The following is a 19,505-nucleotide window of genomic DNA, read 5'->3' as shown; positions in this document are numbered from 1 at the left end:
CACAAAAAAACACCACAAAAAGGTTCTTTTCAGAGCCACCACTTCCTCCCAGATAAAAGTGCAATTGTTGTGACAGGGTAGCACTGCACAGATGTTAGGTGTTCGCGGACTGTCTGTGTACACCTAAAAAACCACTGGCCCTGCACTATTTATTTGTGACTTCCATTTTTAAACGGTGAAAGGCAGCTCTGAAAAGAGCCTTCGTTTTAAAAAAAATGTTTTAGATATTTTTGGGGATTTTTTAAACAGGACACAGAAGGAAAGGAGGGTAAAGAAGGGACACCAACCACGGGGATAATAAAGGGCAGGCGGAGAGAGGAAGATGTAGTGTGGGCCTTATTTAGGTAGTGGGCAGTCCTTCTCATGCTCCTTGACCGCAGTCTCGAAAGCAGTTCGAAGGTTCTCCCCCCTGCAGAGTACGGCGACGCAGTACATGCACAATATTGTGACCCTTGAAAGGTAAGGGTCAACAGCATCTTAAATGGCCTATGAGGCAGCTGGATGGATGCACTGTCCCACAGGAGTGTCTTTTGTGGTGACAGGAGTGGAAACAGAGGATGCTGTAGAGGAACTCAACCTACTACGTTTATCGCAAGGTACAACCTTATGAATAGCCCCACCGTGGAATGACTTTAGGTGTTGCTTCATTGATGTAGTTCCAAAGCTATACGAACCAGGCCTGCCACGACTCAGCACCATGCGGCACTGAGTGCACATTACCTTGTTCGCATGAGCTTTTGACTTTCCATCAACTGAGGTAAAGAACCGCCACACCCAAGACTCACGATGAGTACTAGTAGTAGGGACTTCCACTAACTCATCCTCTTCAACCGTCCCCTCTGCAGGCCCTTGGGGATGTGGTGGTGGTGGAGGGGGTGGGGGTGCTGATGCGCAGGCTGTAGCAGCAGAAGCAATTTGGGATGCCATCTGGAAGGTTAATAACCAGGAACTAGGAAGCAGGAACCAAGAGCAGCAACTTGCACAATTGTCCTGTTGTAAATCTTGGAAATCCAAAATCAGAATGAGGATCAGCTCTGGGGTGTGGCCTTTTATAGGGGTGCTTGGGGCGCACTTCGTGGACACCCGCACCATCCCCGAACACTTCAAACACTAAGAATGGGCTCATAAAGTTCCACAAAGTATGTAGATCCGTTGGGACATTGTCTTGGACATGTGCAATGGTGAACTTTTACTGTAAAAATAGCTTGGATTGCTCAAAACGCACTTTTTTAAATGTCCGGGGACCCGGATAGTGTCCGGAAATAAGGACAGACGATCAGCGTGGGTGCGGTCACATGATGACATCGCGGACACGTTCGCAAATTGGACGGCTGTCCGCAGGACACCAAATGCGCAGTGGTGGTTGTGCGCGTGCACGCGGGTGTTCTACGGACAGTGTTCGGGTCCCCAAACTAATTAAAAGTGCGACACACGTGCAGCGGTCAGTTGCAGAGAGGCACGATGTTCGTAAAACCCAAGTGTTTGATGCGAATGTGCGCGGGAGGTCTACGAACAATGTTGAACTCCCCGAATAAAATAAATGTGTCTAAACTGTTATTAGGACACCCCTATTTTGGTTGATTGTGGACAGGCGGACATCTTGTGTGTTCTAAGGACACCTCCATTTTATTTACGAACAGTACAAACAGGTATACTGTCCTTAGGACACCACCATTTTGGTTAATTGCATACCTAACGGACACCCGCGCGGTCCACGGACACCCTAACTGCCTTTTAGAAAACAAAAATGAGACACCGGTATATACTAAGAACACATTTAAAATGTTATTATTGTTTAACAGTAGAATAATTAGGAAAGAGAGGGTGGAGCAGAAACTGAAACAAATAGAGGGGAATTAGGGGTTTGGACATGATGTGTGGGAGGGGAAGAAGGGATGGAAGTTTCATCGTACCGTTTTTCTTGGTGGGGAGGGTTTGGGGATAGATGGCTGGGACATGGAGAGGGGGGGAACAGGTACATGTGGGACAGTGGTATTTAATGTTTTCTTTAATGTGGTCCACAATACACTCTTTTAGTTGATTGAAGTTTTGTAGTAATAAATCCATTTTCAGTTCCATTGGTTTGAGAGGATCTTCTATTATTTTTGTGGTATATTAGTTTTATTGGTTGTCTGGTCTGTTAAAAAAAATGTTAAGTACATGTAAAGTAATGGTTATTAATTGGCTTATATAGAGAAATATTTTGTCTACCATTATTATCACTCTTCACTCATCTTGTCTCGTGGGAAATTCTCTTCCAGCTATTCCAAAGTACTGGAAATGTCTATGTTAAAAATATATATATATATTCGTTTTAGTGTACATCATACAGAAAATGTATAAGTATATGAAATAAATGTAGTGTACTTACTACTTTTTGACATATTTTTGCTGTTACTGGTGTGTAAGTATGCTCTTGCTGTTTGCTGTGCAGTTTCTGTGAGGTAATTCAGTTGGAGGCATATTTATTTTGTTTTGGTATATTCCATTATATTGGAAATGCAACTTCAGTGGATGGTTGGTGTCTTAGATATACAGTTTCCACTTCTTATTTATTATTACATGTAATGCATTTATGTGGTGCTTTTTGAATGTCTGTGTGTTTTTATTGTATGATACAATAATGGAAGATACCCTCTAAGTTTTTGGCTAGTGCTGATGGTGACCGTGTGCGCCTGCGGACATGCACTCGGTCCGCAGACATCAAAATCACTAGCGGGGCTGGGGTTTACTATTTTCTATGTTATATAAATGTAAGGTAAGGGAGTCTTAGTAAACATTTGTCATATTTCCATTATTTATATTTAGTGAAAAAAACTTTGTTAAAGGGACGTTATGGTTAAATTGCGCTACTAAAAACCTATGAAATTCAGTGAAAAAAACATTGTTAAAGGGACGTTATGGTTCAAAGTAAAACCGAAAAACCCCAGAAATTCACAAGTTATGGTAAGCTAAGCAACCATAACACGCGTCACCACCGTGCACTGCTAAGACTAACACCCAGGACATCAAAGATGACATCACAAATATCATTGATGACATCACTGATAACATCACATGTGCATTTCCTTTTCATACAAGTGGTTGTGAATGTAATGTTGGCAAAAAAGTATCAGAGGTTATCGGGAAATGTGTAATAAACTACATACTTCATTACGCAATGTAGTGCTCTAAAGAACATTGCATTGCAGTGTTCTTTCTAGTACAGGAACCTACTCATACAGAAATGTAGGTATTGGCTACAGCATACATCACAGAGGTGCTATATTTGTAATTTTCCAAAGTTATATAATAAAACGGTGAATGCTTCTGTATCAGACTTTTCCGTACTGTGAAACATGTACTAAGTAGCTAATAATGCATCACTTACTACATATTTCTACTAATGCATACAAAACATAAATAGACTACAATGCACACAAATATGGGGCTTATATATGGAGAGTAAAGTAAGCAAACAAGAGACAGTATCATTAGCAACTGTGTATAATCTACATGATTGTATTCACACACAAAAATGATTGCTGTGTTTCAGGCCTACTTCTTCCCATATATATGTACATCATAAGATGCGATTAAATTCTAAGGAAAGTAGTGAAAGAACATGAGAATAGCAATATCTATAAATGTAATACCTTTTGAAAGTTAAGTTTCCGACTGTCAGTAAATAAAATCACTTGGCCTAGATATGGCAGTGAACAAAAAAGAAGGGGATATTTGTGATGTCCTGGGTGTTAGTTTTAGCAGCACACGGTTGTGGCGCGAGTTATGGTTGCTTAGCTTACCATAACTTGCGAATTTCTGGGGTTTTTCGGTTTCACTCAAACCATAACGTCCCTTTAACAACGTTTTTTTTCACTGAATTTCATAGTTTTTAGTAGCGCAATTTAACCATAATGTCCCTTTAACAAAGTGTTTTTCACTGAATATATAATATATATATAATTGGTTATTTATATTGCGCTTCATACCCAGAGGTTTCTAAGCGCGGACCCGGGGATCGAACCTGTGTTGCCCTGCGTCGTCTTGCTTCCAAGGTTAGCGCAGTGCCCCTGATCTATTCTCCCGAGAGGATAGCTTTATTTACACTCTTTATTTACAGTCTTTCTGTATGGTCGGGATATTTCTCGACATAATCTCATTGGATAGTCTTTGAGATCAATTGTTGTAGTTTTTCAAGAATAGTCTTGCCTTTTGTAGTTTCTGTGGTTGTATATTTACAATAACTTCCCTTCAGCTACTTTCTCACACTCTTGTCACCACTCGTAGACTCTTTCGTCTCCTTACATACAGGCTTTCCTGTGGTGGGGTTTTCTTGCCCCCTTTTAGGCTTTCTTCATCATAACTTCTTTGTCTTACAATGTCTCTCCTTTTATCTTGTTCCGTCAAGATTGTTCTATCCTGTTCCTCATCACTTATTCTTATGATAGACTTTCTGCAGTCTTTAATTCTGAGGTTATTGGGTCTTTTTCCTTTCTCCCAGGGAACTTGTTTCCAATCTCTGCTTGTTCCCCACCTGGGTTGCTTAAACCCCTCTGTTACAGGCTTCTCACTTCCTTTCTTAACTGGTTTCTCTTTTGGTATTTCGTCCTTAGGACTTTGAGTCTCTCTCTGCATATAATAATCCTTGTCCGTATTCAGTTTATTTGTTACTGGCTTAAAATTCCATTTCCGCAGTCTTAATCTTATTTTCCCGTCCTTAAAAGTGGGACGAGTTTCGCTGGGCTTAGAACGATGCCCCGGCAGCCTCCTGCTTCTCCTGGTACATATCTCTCTATCATGCATGGGTGTGGGGGTTTCGGCTCTCGCGTGGTTGTGCTTTATCATTCCTCTCGCTCATCGGATTCTCATTGCTGGTTCCTCGTCGGTTTATGGCTCAGCACTCACGTTCTTTGGGTGTCCTGCCCACCACACTGTGCTTGTGGTCACGCCAGCCCTGGTTAGCTCCTTTCTCTCTCCTTCCTTACAATGCCTTTCTCGCATTGATACACACCAGGCCTCCAGCGTCTCGTACTTGCATTCTCTGCTTCGTTGAAAGTCGTGGGCTACGCGAATTACCTTCGGTTTACCTCCACAAGGCGTAATGATCTCATGGTGTAAAAACATGTGACGTCTTTCTTTCATGTAGTCCGGTACAAAATAGTCTTACAGTCCTTAGGGATGCCAATAAAAACTATTAGCACATGGGGATCGTATTGGCCACCTTTCAGCCAATCGGACTGTTTAGAGTGCAGTGAATAACTACTGCTATTGACTGCATTCTGAACATTGCGTCTCCTGAAGCAGATGGGGAAACAACAATGCGATTTCCAGGCAAGATATTTCCAACAAGACACTCCTCTTTGAGAGGACTTTTTTGTTGTTGCTGCAAGATGCTATTTAACACACGAAAGGGAAAGCTAAAACATTGGAAAGTGCGTTCACTTTCTTTTAGAGAAACAGTTTACTTTTACATGACACCTAATGCATGCTCATGTTAAACCTGTTCCAGTTGAACCAAGTTCCAATTAAAATGCTCAAATTATGAAGACACCATGTTATTATTTAAATTCTACACATTAAAATGATTTACTTCAGTAGCTTAGTGTGTCAATTTACCCACTCGTAAAGTAACATTTCTTTACTTCACCCCACAAAACTCAAAAGCATGTATTACTATTACCACTACCATGTGCTAATAGCCTTATAGACCTCAGGAGGGGTCATTATCTTTTGGGATAATGACCCATCTCCAATTTATGGCCCTCTGCGATCCCATGAGAATGACCCCTGTCCCAGTCTACAAGGCAATAGTATTTTTTTACCAAGCAGATGCAGACTGGGGGCTGCCAACATCGCCATTTTTTCTCATGCACAGCTGAACACATTTTCACAATATAAAGAAAAATCTAAGTAATTATGAGACTTTTCTTTTTTTTTTTTTTTTTAGTAATGCCATGCTTGGCGAATGCTTACTAGCAACAAACAATGTGGCAACAATATTTGCCTGAGCTATCCCTCTGGCATGATTAGCCCTGCCTTATTAAATTTGGTTTGTATGATATGAAATTTGGTGTGTATTTAGGGTTGAATGTTACTTTCCAGGTTGTGTACATTTTTGTTAGTTACAGGAAATTAAAGAATTTGATTTTTCCATGATGGTAAGATTATATTTGAATGTTAACTCTGTAGTTGCTGGCAAACTTCTACATAAGGCATACATGCATGTACATACATATATGTGCATAAAAACATATTTGCACTGCCACAGCCCAAGAATCTGAGGGGCAGTTCTAAATATTTTTACTATACACTTTAGAAGATCAAACATTTGTTTGTCTGTAGCTGGGATGCAGAAGCCCTCCCTCTCTAAGAACTCTGTTGATGAAAAACAAATATGTAGTACGTAATGGTTAGTGTTTTGATACCTACCGTTTTTTGTCCGTGCACAGCATTGATTGGTCGGCTGTTATTGTAGATGAAGCACATCGCATCAAGAATCCAAAGGCTCAGGTAACGCAGGTCATGAAAGATTTAAAATGCAAGGTCCGCATTGGGTTGACTGGAACCATTCTGCAGAACAACATGGAGGAACTGTGGTGCGTGTTAGATTGGTAAGTTAAAGAAAAAAGCTATTTGAGAAGCCCAACTATGGTGTGAGGCATTTAATTTACCCATGTAGTAATTTATCCAAGTTGATGAAATATGTGCTTATTGGATTGCTGTTTACACTCTGCTAGCTGTCCATTTGCAGTGTCATCTAAGTCTCCAAATATGTGTCAAAAAGATAGTACTGCTTTTTCTGTAAAATCACACTGTGTAGTTATTGGATTAAAAGGCTAGCTGGGTTGCTAGCTGTCGTAATGATGATCAAGGAAATATGTTTACAGGACTGGCTTCCTGTGGCACATCAGCAAGGCATGCATATCAAATTGTAACCGAGAATAAAAATGGATTAGGGATTCTTGATTCTATTAAAGTGACACAGCCACGCACTATGCTTTAACTTCCTTAATGCAAACTCTTAAGGAGCACAATAACCTAGCTTTAAACCAGTCCAACATCAACCTTTTACAAGAAAACACTCCAAGAGGACTGTAAACAACTCCTCTCACTACTCTCCCCTTGATTAGTTTACAAAGCTGCCTTTACAACCAATCCTAACATCTGACTCCCTTCAATATCACTTCCTGCCTATATAACCTCCCCTTTTGCTGCACTTCAGGCGATGAGTAACCCCAGGCGGTACGTGTGCAGCGTTAGAATTTTACCATAACAGCATGCAGTGGAGCCAGTCGCCTCCGAACAGTGTCCCGCTGCCATAGAGGAGCAGTTCGCCAGCTGGGCCCGTGAAGCATGCTTGACCCATACAGGGGCTCTGGTAGGGTACAGGGATTAGAGTTGTTGGATTCATGGAGCGGACTGGAACCGGGAGACGTGCAGCGGAAATGTATCATTTAGACTTGCTCAGGTGTACGGCGACCTGGAAGTTGAGCACACTCCTTCGGAGTCAGTGCACGAGATTAATGCTTGCGGCTGGCAGTATTAGAACCCTACGTAGTGCACAAAGGCGAATCAACGAGACCAAGCACACAACAGATCAAATAAACAAAGCAGTAACCTACTTTCAGGACTGAGCATGTTTCTAACTGACAAAGAGAGCAAGTCCTCCCTCCTCATCCAGAGAAGACCCCAGATGGGTTAATCGGTAGATGCATTGATGAGCCTACAAGGCACATACAAACATTTTTATTTTTATTTTTTAAAACTCGAGGAGTTAGATTACAAAGAATGGAGTGAAGAGGAAAGCCATGATACTTTGACACAGGGGAGGACAGAGATCTCACTCTGAGCAGGGTTCGACATTGAGAGGAACTGGGGGTTGTTTAGCTCCTGGTAATAGCATAGAAGAGCCTGGTTAGCTTAAAACCAACAGTTGCCAGGAGCTTCTTTTGGCTCCCCAAGCCAATTGATGCCAAACAAACACAACTATGTGAATTTAACTGTGTGCATTTGGGACAATCTATAAATAAACATGAGGACACATCTATATGACATTTAAAGCATATAAGTCCATAAATAATGGATACAAGTATATGTTTGCATTTTATATGGCAGTTAGATTTGCGTAACGCTCTGTAATAGATCTTCGTTCCCCAGTGGTAGCTCCTGGTGATCGATTACTGTTGGATACTGTGACAATTCATGGGATCGAGCCACTTCTCTCCGGGGGGAGCCCTTCCTTGTGAGGCTAGGGAGGTGAGCCTGCTATGCAACATTTCCCCCTAGCGGTCACAGAAAGCAGGACCTCACAGGGAGAGACACCCCTCATGGAGATAAGGACTCCCGTTCTGTTATGGAACTCCCTAACCCTCTTGCCCTTGAAACTATGAAATCCCTAAAGCCTGCTGAGAAACAATCTGAAAGCACTATTGTATGTCATTTCTTTCTGTAAGAATTGATACCACCCAGACAGAGAAGTCTAAAATAAACATACAGTCTGATCTCAAGTCATCTTGAGATAATACTGTGAAGAAGATGATTGGTGGAGTTACACAAACTAATCCTTTGCCAAGTACAGAAGGTACTGGGAAGAGTTGGCACCAATGAGGCATGAAGGATACACAATGTTCACAAACAAAGAACCATGGCACTCTTTTGGGGAGGACCCAACTGTCTGACATAAAAATGAAGAAAAGACTCAATGAGCGCTATCCTGGGAGGATAGCTAAGCGGTAACGTGCTTGCCTTGGAAGCAAGACGACGCGAAGCAGCACAGGTTCGATCCCCGAGTCCACGCTTAGAAACCTCTGGGTACTTAAGCATGTTATAAATACGCAACTAAGACACACAAAAAACAATTACGAAACTAAAAAACAAACAATTCCTGTAACAGCTCCTCGATGCCCGTGGGCTGTATGAGCGCTTTAAAAATGCAAAAAATTAAATAAATAAAAAGAGGCAAAGCAGGCTTAAAACCTGGCAGACCCGGAAAGTTTGAACCTGGAAGCAAGAAGATATGTCGGGAAAGCAAACCTCCAGTCGGGAGGACGCTGACAGCGGGTTCCAGAAGTCCTTTGCAGGCCGACGCAGAGCAGGCCTAACTGGAAGCTGGGAACCAACGCTGGTGGTGTGACCTCGAGGAGGAGGAATGAGCCGTACATTAATTGCGCTGACACTGCCTAGCTGGAGACCCTGCAAAGCCAAAGCACGGCAGTGGGGAATGAAACCAGAAGCAAGAAGAGCATTCAGCGGGAACGCAGCAACCCATCACCCCAGAAAGAACCAGTGATGTGTCCCCACCAGAGAAAAGGCAATAGGAGTCACGGGAGACACGGTAAGGGATTGGGGAAGGATGCCGAACATAATGAAGGCATCAGGAGTGATATCCCTCGTCTCAGTCTTTTCCCAGAAGTAACAAAAGTAACCAGAGTGATCTCCCTCATCTTGGTCCTTGTCCCAAAAGTGCTGAATGCATCGGGAATAATATCCCTCATCTCAGTCCTTATACCAGAACTACTGAATATAAAGAAGGCATCAGGAGTAATCTCCCTCATCTCAGTTGTGGGGACAAGAATATTAAATGGGAAAAAAGGCCTCAGGTGTGATCTTCCTCATCTCCCAGAGTTGTGACATAAGTACCAAGTGTGGAGATTACAGCACAAGTGATTTTACTCATATCAGTTGTTGTGTTAAAGATATTAAAAGAGAAAAACGTCTCAGGAGTAGTCTGAGTAGTCACCCTCAACACTCTAGCCCGGAAGAGGGACACTAAGGCCAAGGAGTACCAAGAGAAAAGGCCCTTTGCCAGGGTGTTAGAACCAAGGACACTAAGGGAACAGTTCCCCATGTTCTTACCAACAAGAAGAAGAAAAAGAAAGGCAAGGAATAACTACATATTGGAAACCAAAGGAGCATAAGACCTTTAAGCAAGCCCTAAGAGAAGCCGGGAAATAATTTCAAAGGTTGATAACTGTAGCAGGAAGTTATCCAAAGATAGCCAGTGGCTGAACGAAATGAACCAGGAGAAGGGAGTTGTTCTCCTGGTTTTCCACATGATTGTTGAATCAGAAGCTAAGGAAAAAAGGTTACGAACCAGCAGCCACGAAACTGACCCAAGTTAACCAGGAGAAGGTTACTGTTGTTGAAGTTGGGACGGAATCGGGTATTATTATCCCCACAAATGTCACCATATATCGGGTCCCCGGGAAAGGCCATAGGCTACATTATTTGTGCGGATAATTTATGGGATAAATGGGAGCGGGGGATGCAGGGGTGCCCACCCGCATATGGAGGTTGCAGGGGTGGCCTCCGCCGGTTCTATGGGTTAATATTGCTGCAGAAAAACAGCGCCATCCTTGTATGGCGATATTTTTGCAGGGATATTAACACATGGAACTGTTTGGACCAGTAGAAAGGAGTCATTCCCCTGGTGTTCTCTGCAAGTGCAGAACTTGAACGGTTATGAAAGGCTAACTGAAATATGACCATTAGGGCTGATCCCATTGAACCAGGAGAAGGGAGTCATCGGGCCTCACTGTGACCCCGGTGGTAGACATGCCAGTAAAAACGGCAATGGCCCGGCAATGGGGACTTACCCATTGCCGGGCGCCGGGAAAAATTACTCCCCATTCCCCTTCGAGTCCCATTGGACTCAATGGAAATGGGGAGGACAGATGCACCGGCACTGTGTGCAACAGTGCCGGTGCATCCGTCGAGGTCTGTGAGCGGATGCCGTTCTGCCCGCTAAGTCAGACCTGGCGGGCGGAAAGGCACCCGCTCGCAGAACTCAGAGTATGCCAGTCCAGTAACAACGATGCCGGTAGCTTACCGGGACCATTGTTACTGGACCGGCATACTCGTAATGAGGCCCATTCTCCTGTAACTATTTGTTAATATCTTGTTAGTGATATGGTTAGAGTAGGCTAGTTTGGACAGAGGAGGGACACTTTGAGTTTGACAACCACTCGAACGACGAGCACCCCAGTTATTTTTTTTATTTAGTATTGTACAGTTAAATTAATAACTTAATACATTGAATTCCAATCACATGCATAAAATCAACATGAACAGTAAAACATCCAATTATTCTCAAATCAGTAGTATCTCAAATTGTTTTTCTCCATAATTTGGTAATATAAATAATACATCCTTCATTTCTTCCAGACATAAAACATTTCCAGAGATCATTGGCACTGATAGACATTTCATATCCTACAGCTCTAATTGTCCTTGTTTGTAGCACCACTGTTTCAGAGCACTCGAAAAGGAGATGACGAGCCGACTCCAGATGTAATTCTCCACAGAAAAGGCAAAATCATTCTATCCTAGGAATCTTGAGCCATCCCCCGATGATCTCAAATGATTTCACTGTGTTAAATTTGAGACACATGTAATCCCACACCAGAGGATTGCCAATAAAGTACTGTATATATGAGGAAACCAGCGGACGCTAGAGTATATATGGAATGAACAATTCACCCGTAGATTTAGAGGCCAAGTTAATGATCAACTGGTTGTGAATAAAAGCCTTCAGTGAGACTCTCATTATTCTTTTGTAAGATCACTAAATGATCCCCCTGAACTCTGAGGATCCACTTGTCGACTTCCCTCTTTATAGATGCTAAAACACTTAGCCATGTAAAAGAGATTTTACTAGAAAACCCCTCAAATAGCCATCCCATGAGTGACTTTTTCTCAGCATGTGCTAATTTCCAATGCAGGGTTAAACAGTTTAAAATCATTCCCTCTCTAATTCGCAGTATGTAAACTCCAGATATAACATTTCTGGCAAAGTTAATGAAGGTAGCCTTAAGATGTTCTTCAAAATCATTATTGCTAATTTGGAAATAGTTTCTAGACTTCCAAGCGCCCACAACTCAGCTGCGTATGTGATAATGGGGGAGATTTTCATACACTTTAACCAAAGTACCAACAGAGTAACCTCCCCCATTACGTGCAAGAGAACAAATGCCACCCAGTGTTTTTGCTGGTCTGACCTTAAGTTTGTTTAGATGGGCAATACTTGTGAGCTTAGTGTCTAAGATGATGCCAAGGTATATGTAGTGGGTAACTACTTCAATGGGAACTCTGTTCATTTTCCAATAATTCTGACCGCCCTTTTTCTTTTGAAGTCAAACAGCATAATTTTAGTTTTGGAAGTGTTTACCTTGAGTGAGTTAACAGCCAAATAGGTATAAGGATTGTTCAAGGCAGTTTGAAGCACTCTTGGAGTTAAGTCAAGGAGGACAATATCATCAGCGTAACCCATCCATTGTAACACTTAATCTCCTAATTTGGGCGGCAAGAAAGCCAGAATGCAACCTTGCTTGACTCCATTATTGGCATTAATCCAGGTGGAGTCCCCCCATTGCTTTCCAACCGCACTTTAACCCGGGTCTCGTCATGCAACATCATAATCATTTTTAACATGCCAGTTGAAATGCCCCAGCGATTTGCTCTGTCAACCGTATCAAAGCGGCACTAATGCTCCAAACTCAATCTAACTCAAACTGGAGAACAGCATCTCAATGACTTTACCAAAGGCTAGATCATAAAATAGAAATGCGACATCATGATCCAAGCGAGAAATCGAAAACTAATACTCTATTAGTTAGCTAAAAAGGACAAATAAAATAGATTGAGTAAAAAGGATCAAACTTGCAAAGTAGATAACAAAGAATACGTTGTGCGAGTGCAGTAAAGTCGCTGAAATTAAGGAAATGGACAAAATCAATGTAATGGACAAGAGGATCAACGTGGATGTCGGGAATAAAATGCATAACAACAATTCAACTAACCCAAGCTACTAGACCTTAAACAACAATAAAACAAAAATAGTAATACTACAGCAAAATCCAGTCGAGAAATCGACAACTAATAACCTCTAATGTAAACTAAAAGGTCAAACGGAAGAGAATGAGTAAAGTGGATCCAAGCTGTGAAGTGGATTAAAAAAAAAAAAAATTTACATTTTTTTAAAAAAAAATGGACGAAAGATGTAAAACAGTTGAAATGAATGAAATGGATGTAATGATTGCAATGGGCGAAAGGAACTAAATAGACAAAATGAATAAATTGAAGAGGATGGAAAGATGAATACAGGAGACAGATGAGTACACAGACAGATGGCACGGAATGAATGAGTACATGGTATAAACGGAAAGTACAGAATGTATGTTTTGAGTACATGAGACGGATGTAGTGCATCGGATAGACGGAGAGCACGGAACAGATCGAGTGCGTACGACAAGTGCCATGGGCTGAATCCGATGAATGAACAAAGTGAGTTGAGCGGATGAAGACGGCGGAGTAGATGAAGCGCATAAAACGGATGAGTGCTCTGAACGGATGAGTCTGTAGAGTGGATGAGTGCGCAGAGCGGATGAGTGCATGGAGCGGAAGAGAGCGCAAATTGAATGAGGGCATGTAGCGGATGAGGGCGCGGTACAGATAAGAGCGCAGTGCGGATGTAGGTTGTAGTGCGGTTGTAGGCTGTGTGAGTGGATAATAGAGTGGAGCACTTGTGGTGTAGAGCAAATTGTAGAGCGTGATGGTGTTGAGCGGATGTAGAATATGATGCGGTTGCGGAGCGGGTGTAGAGTGCTGAGCGAGTATAGAGTGCGGAGCGGGTGCAGAATGCGGAGTGGGTATAGAATGCAGATTTAGTGTGTTGAACGGATAAGGAGCGTGATGGGGTTGAGCGGATGCAGGGTGTTGAGCGGAAGTAGAGTATGGTGCGGCTGCGGAGCGGGTGCAGCGTGCGGAACGGGTGTAGCGTGCGGAACGGGTGTAGAGCGCTGAGCGAGGAGCGGGTGCGGAGCGGGTGTAGAGTACGGAACGGGCGTAGAGTGCGGAGTGGGTGTCGAGTATGGAGCAAACAGGTGATGTATATTGATGGAACGGGTGAGGTGGTTGGAAGGAACAGGTGAAGTGGTTGGAAGGAACGGGTATAGTAAAGGGAAGAAACGGGTGAAGTGGGTGGTTGGAACAGAGGATGGATCTGGAAGAACGGGTGATGTATATAGATGAGACGAGTAAAGTATGAGAAAGAACAGGCGAAGTATGTGGTCAAATATATTGAATAGAAAGATTGAAGCATGTGGATGGAACGGGGAAGTGGATCATTGGAGTGAAAAATGTGGTGGAAAGGAGGAAGTATGGAGTTGGAATGGGTGAAGTGTGTGGGAAACGGATGAATTGGGTGGAACGGATGAACGGGGTGGAACGGAAAGGGAGAAGTATGTAAATGGAAAAGGTGAATTATGTGGATGGAACGGGCGAAGTACAGGGATGGAACGGGTGAAGTATGTGGAAGGAACGGGTGAATATGTGAAGAAACGTGTGAAGTACGTGGATGGAACAGGTGAAGGATGTGGATGGAATGGATTGGAGTGCATGGAACGAATTCGAATGCATGAACAGATTGGAGTGCATGAACGAACGGAGTGCATGAACGAACGGAGTGCATGAACGAACGGAGTGCATGGACTGGATTTGAGTGCATGGACTGGATTGGAGTGCATGGAATGGCGTGACTTACATGGAATGGTTTGGAGTGCATGGAACGTTTGAGAGACCATGGAAAGGAACGGCTTTGAGTGCCTGAATCGGTCGTAATGCATGGAACAGGCGGAGTACATGGAATGGATAGAGTACATGGAACTATTGGAGTGGGCCCAATCTCAAACACCTAAGCAAACCACCATATCACATCTCCACGCTCACTCTCTTCCTTACACCACCACTCAACTAGAACACAGCGATACTATGACACCATTCGGTATAGCTGTTCCCATGCCATCATTTTAACTAATACTCCCCATCACCCTAACTAAACACTGCTGGCTACAGACCCTCCAGCCAAGGCGTTCTCCTCAGGCCTAACGCAGCCAGAATCGGTCTGGATAAAACCTGCCAGAATGAACACATACTATTGATCTCCTAACCACCACACCTACCGCTAGGAAGCAGCTATCACACGAATGCCACATCAGCTGTACACATATACGTTGCTCACACGCACCTTTGACTCCCTCTACTCTCTCTACTGACTTGAACTTCGTTTTCCGGGGGCGTTCAACCTACCAGCGCCTTGAGACCATACCAACGATACATAAGGCGCTATATAAATGCAAAGTAACATAACATAACATAGACCGGTCTATTACGAGTCAGCCATGATTGTTGGATAACGGTTGTTAGAGCTAGGGCATTGACTGTAGGACTACAGACTTTTTCGCTAACCAGTTTGGTTTAATGGTATGATGTTTTCAGCCTCCACCCAACAGGTTAGTTCCTCAAGAAGGACCGGAGCAAACACCTTAGCTGGAACATCAAGCATCGCCAGAAGGCGATAATTGCGAGGATCTGCATGGGCTCCTTTCATTAGTACACAAACTAAGATGCTATCATGTCAAGAATGAGGAATGGTCTAGGTGGACCCAATACAAGTAAAGAGTTGGTGCAGAACATCTGCCCATAATGGGACATCATCTTTTATCAACATATTGCATAGACCAGCGGGGCCAGGAGCACGAGAAGATTTGCAGATATTAATCAGCCTTGCAACCTCCTCCTTGCTTTTAATCTACTTTCAGACTCTGAGAGAGTGGTCAATATTAGTTTGTCCCAGTGCATGTCCTCCCAAGAGTACTAGAGCTGTACGCAGTGCACTCCTGTTCGGAAACCCTGTTGATGTCACGATGAGACAAATCATTTCCGTTAATGATTTTCCAAAATGTACATGAATCATTGGTGAGAGTAGTTAAAACTAGGTCTCTCCATAGTTGACACTCGCCCAAATAGCGATGTAATCTTAGTCATTTGGTGTATTTAGCCCTAATTAACCTCCAACCAGTTGCATACGGTAAAGGATCGGAGACAGACTATGCTAAGGCACATAACTCTTGTTTCTGGTTTTGTCCCTAATCTCTTTATCAAAACTGTCTGTTTTCTTTTCAATCCTATTGCCCTCCTATTATTTCCTACTTTTTTCTGAGAAATACTCTCTCTAATCAGTGCAGCACACTGTTCTTATTTCATCAAAGTAGAGCCACCCAACAATGAGTCAGAGACGAGCTCAGAACTAACTGAGGAGGTACAAAATCTTTAAATACCTTGCGAGCAGTTACAAATGCAGCCTCTATCTTAGTGGATGACAATACAACTCGGATTAGTGCACTGTTAATCAAGTGTGTCCCAGTCGTGGGAGCTCTAAAAGCAGACTCCTCAATGTCAAGACTCAAAATAATGGGAAAATGATCACTCTGTGCCATGATTTACACACATCAATTATCAGAGAGGGGGCATTGGCCACAAACACACAATCAATTATGCTAAAGCTGTTGGCGGAAGTCCTAGTAAACTGAGGAGGACAATCGGAGGGACATGCGCCATTTATCATAAACCATAGAGCAGCAGTGCCCAGCTAATGCAACAAGGACAGGAGCGGTCCGACCTTGACTCCTGAACTACACCAGAGGAATGGATATTATTGGCTGCAGCTTCAACATTTCTATTTATAGGAATCCTAGAATTAAAATCTCCACACAGTAGGATAGGAGAAACATGTGTCACAATGCCAAGCAAGCTCTCCAGTTTTTCCAAAACAGCATGCAACCCAGCATAGGGAGTATCGTAGATATTGATAAAAAATACTTTTTGTTCCCTGTTGCATCAGTGTATACCCTTCTTCCTACATGAATATTGGGCGAATCGTAGTAGATCTCTGTCAGTGATAAAGGTTTCTTTACACCCAAAAGCAAGCCTCCCTTGGGCCTGCCAACCCTTCCTTTAATTGCTAGTATGTCAACTATGTTCCACCCATCCAAGACAATAGGCTTAAGAAGCCAGGTCTCTTGCTTGGAACGCAACGACACTGAAATTGTCAATATGATCCAGGAGGCCATCTTGCTCATGTAAATGTTGATCCCCCCTATATTCCAAATAAGTAACAGCGGAATTGCTAGAAACTCTGTCATTTCCTCTGACGGACCATCCCTGCCATTCATTCCCAATGATCTTCATCCTCAGTGGGTCAAGCCCTCTACACCCCAAACCCTGCAGAGCCGAACAGATATTCGAAGGGACATTCACAGGTACTATAGATGTTTGCAAAGCGACACAGGGTTGGTCATTGCACTTCTTAATACTAGTGGCTACTGCACACCGACTTGACACGCCTCCTACAGTACCCACATTTTGATTTATTGCTTTTTATTACAGTGCATTCATAGCCAACCCGGACAAAATGCTGGGAATAATCAGCAATGTAATCAGTCATTGCATCCGTAAAGAAGTAAACCATAGATTAGATGTAGTAAACTCCTCCTCTTCACATTGGTATACGATTCTAATATCACTGCTCCCGATAATGCGTAAGGGAATAATAGAGTGGAACCGTTTCTTTATTTGGGAGTGGTTCAGGTAGTCATGTCGATCCTTGTGAAATGTACCTCTGATTTGCAAAGCCTTCTCTGCATTTTCAATATCACAGTCAGAAACAACCGTTTGTGGACTTAAAAGTTGGGCATGCATCAGTTTGAACCTCTGCCGTTGTTACAGGGGCAGGCACCTTAGTCCTAAAGGTAGGGGCTGTGACAGCAGGAGTGGAAAACAGTTGTTCTAAGTTATACAGAGGTACCAACTCTCGCTGGCATTTAGAACTAGTTAATCCGCATTTTTGAGTTTTTTTTCAGCGTGCACCTCCCTTCCTTTTACCCACGGTGGGAGTCCCTTGACTGTTCACATCTGTTAGAATATATGGAGGATCAGCATTGTTGGAAATCGGTGGGTCACTCACATTCTCAATAGAAAAGGATGTTTGACAGCACAATTTTTCTGGGGTGCGGTCCCATCCGATTCCTGCGCTCCAATGTGAATGACATTACTTTTTGCAGTATGTGGACCAATAATGATCCCACGATCAGAGGAACTTTCGTCTCAAAAAACAAATGGAGCTGCCCCAAAACCTGACCATTCAATAGTGGTTGGGTTAAAAGCAGAGCTGGATGTTTTGTTTAAGTGTTTGTGATCAGCATACTTTTTTGCCTGGCAGATGACTTTCCGCTTTTTGCATAGATACCAGAGAACAGGATCGTCAGCAGAGAAAGATAACCTGATGGATGGCGGTTAAACAGCAGCTGCCTCTTGGGATTTGTTGGGAAGTGCCAGAAACTTGCTCATCGACATTATCATCTCTATGCTGGCCCCAATCTTCTCGAAATAGAGTGACCCTGTAAGGTAGTCTTGAGTTGATTAAGAGTACCTGCATGTTTTCCAATCACAATGTCTTGTTGTTTTAAGTAGTTCAAAATATCATCGGATCGAGTAAGAAGTTGTGAAAGTAAGTTCTCCAGAGCTCCAAACATTGAGGCAGAGTCACAACTTGTGGTGCTTATTTCACTGGCGTGCAAGGAATTAAATACGTTCGGTATATCCGAAAGCACAACAGCAAACGATGAACATACATTATCTAAAAGCACAGTCTCTCAACCTCAGTCACTCCTGAGTTGAGAGACACCTTAAGTTAATTTGGTACAGTAGAAGTGTGCACTTCCACTTGTACTTCCACCAGTTTGACAGTTGGGGCAGCAACAAAAGTAATTTGCGGAGAAAGAGTCGGCATTGACACGTCCATTGACCCCCATGTTAGTTATGTTCTCATCAAGAACATGTGAAACTTCCTTAGTGCCTGTGGCAGTGTTATTCATTTCAAAACCAACACAGACACTCTCAGTGGTCTCATATCGGCCTGATCCGACCTCGAATCCGGGAGACATAAAGCCATCCTGAGGACGAGGGACACTTATAACAGCCTTCCCTCCTAAATCATTTGAAACAGATTCGATTAATTTAGACCCAAGACATGGGGCAGAGACAGTCAACTGTGCCATCAACTGATTGCCGAAATCCAACTGAACAGGGTTATTAATACTGTAGGCCTTCACAGAGGCTTCCTTACAGGCAAAGAAATAGTCAGTTATTTGGGAGGGAGACTTAATAGGAGACATCACCATCGGTTTTACCAAATTGAAAAGTCTTCTGTGGACATGATCTGGTGGCACATCCGGAGGGTGAGTTTACACTATACCCAACCATTGCAGTGCTTGGGATTTTGGCAATCAACCACCCCCCACCCCCAAGAAGGGCTAGCCAAATCAGTCACTGTGCCGCTAGAATTCATGCCGGTGATATTGGTGCCAAAATTAAGTTCCTCAAAAATAATGCTTTGATTAAATAGCGAACAGGAGGAATTGGTGTCTATTGGATCAGTTGAGGTCACTATAATTATGGTGTTTGCCAATGCAGCAGCAGTATTGCTACGAGTCCCCAGGGGTTTGGTGTTAATCCCAGCCCTGACCACCGCAGCGCGCTTTGCAGCTTGGGCTGCAAATGGCCCCGGTGCTTCGTTGTTAAGCAGAGTGAACCACAAATGGATAACCACTATCGTCAGGAGATGGTCCTTACCGCCATGATGTTTTCATGTAATTTCACAGCAGAACAGGCTCAAACATCAAACTTCA

General features: G+C 43.1%; 1 protein-coding gene across 3 annotated transcripts in view; it reads left to right on the top strand.

Annotated features, from left to right (window-relative positions):
* The window catches only part of ERCC6L2 (ERCC excision repair 6 like 2), a 1,852,128-nt gene that overhangs the window by 325,089 nt on the left and 1,507,534 nt on the right, over positions 1 to 19,505 (top strand). For 2 of the 3 annotated variants that reach the window (XM_069625698.1, XM_069625700.1), the window contains exon 6: positions 6,432 to 6,593. The exons of the other annotated variant lie outside the window; for it this stretch is intronic. In XM_069625698.1, coding sequence (XP_069481799.1) covers positions 6,432 to 6,593 — 162 coding nt within the window. The remainder of the gene's footprint in view (positions 1 to 6,431; positions 6,594 to 19,505) is intronic. 3 annotated transcript variants of the gene reach the window in all.

This window comes from Ambystoma mexicanum, chromosome 6p (genome assembly GCF_040938575.1).
Source record: "Ambystoma mexicanum isolate Mex_15411 chromosome 6p, UKY_AmexF1_1, whole genome shotgun sequence".
NCBI classification, from domain to species: Eukaryota; Metazoa; Chordata; class Amphibia; order Caudata; family Ambystomatidae; genus Ambystoma; species Ambystoma mexicanum.
The sequence above is the reverse complement of the archived record's forward strand: the minus strand, read 5'-3'. Positions and strand labels throughout refer to the sequence as shown.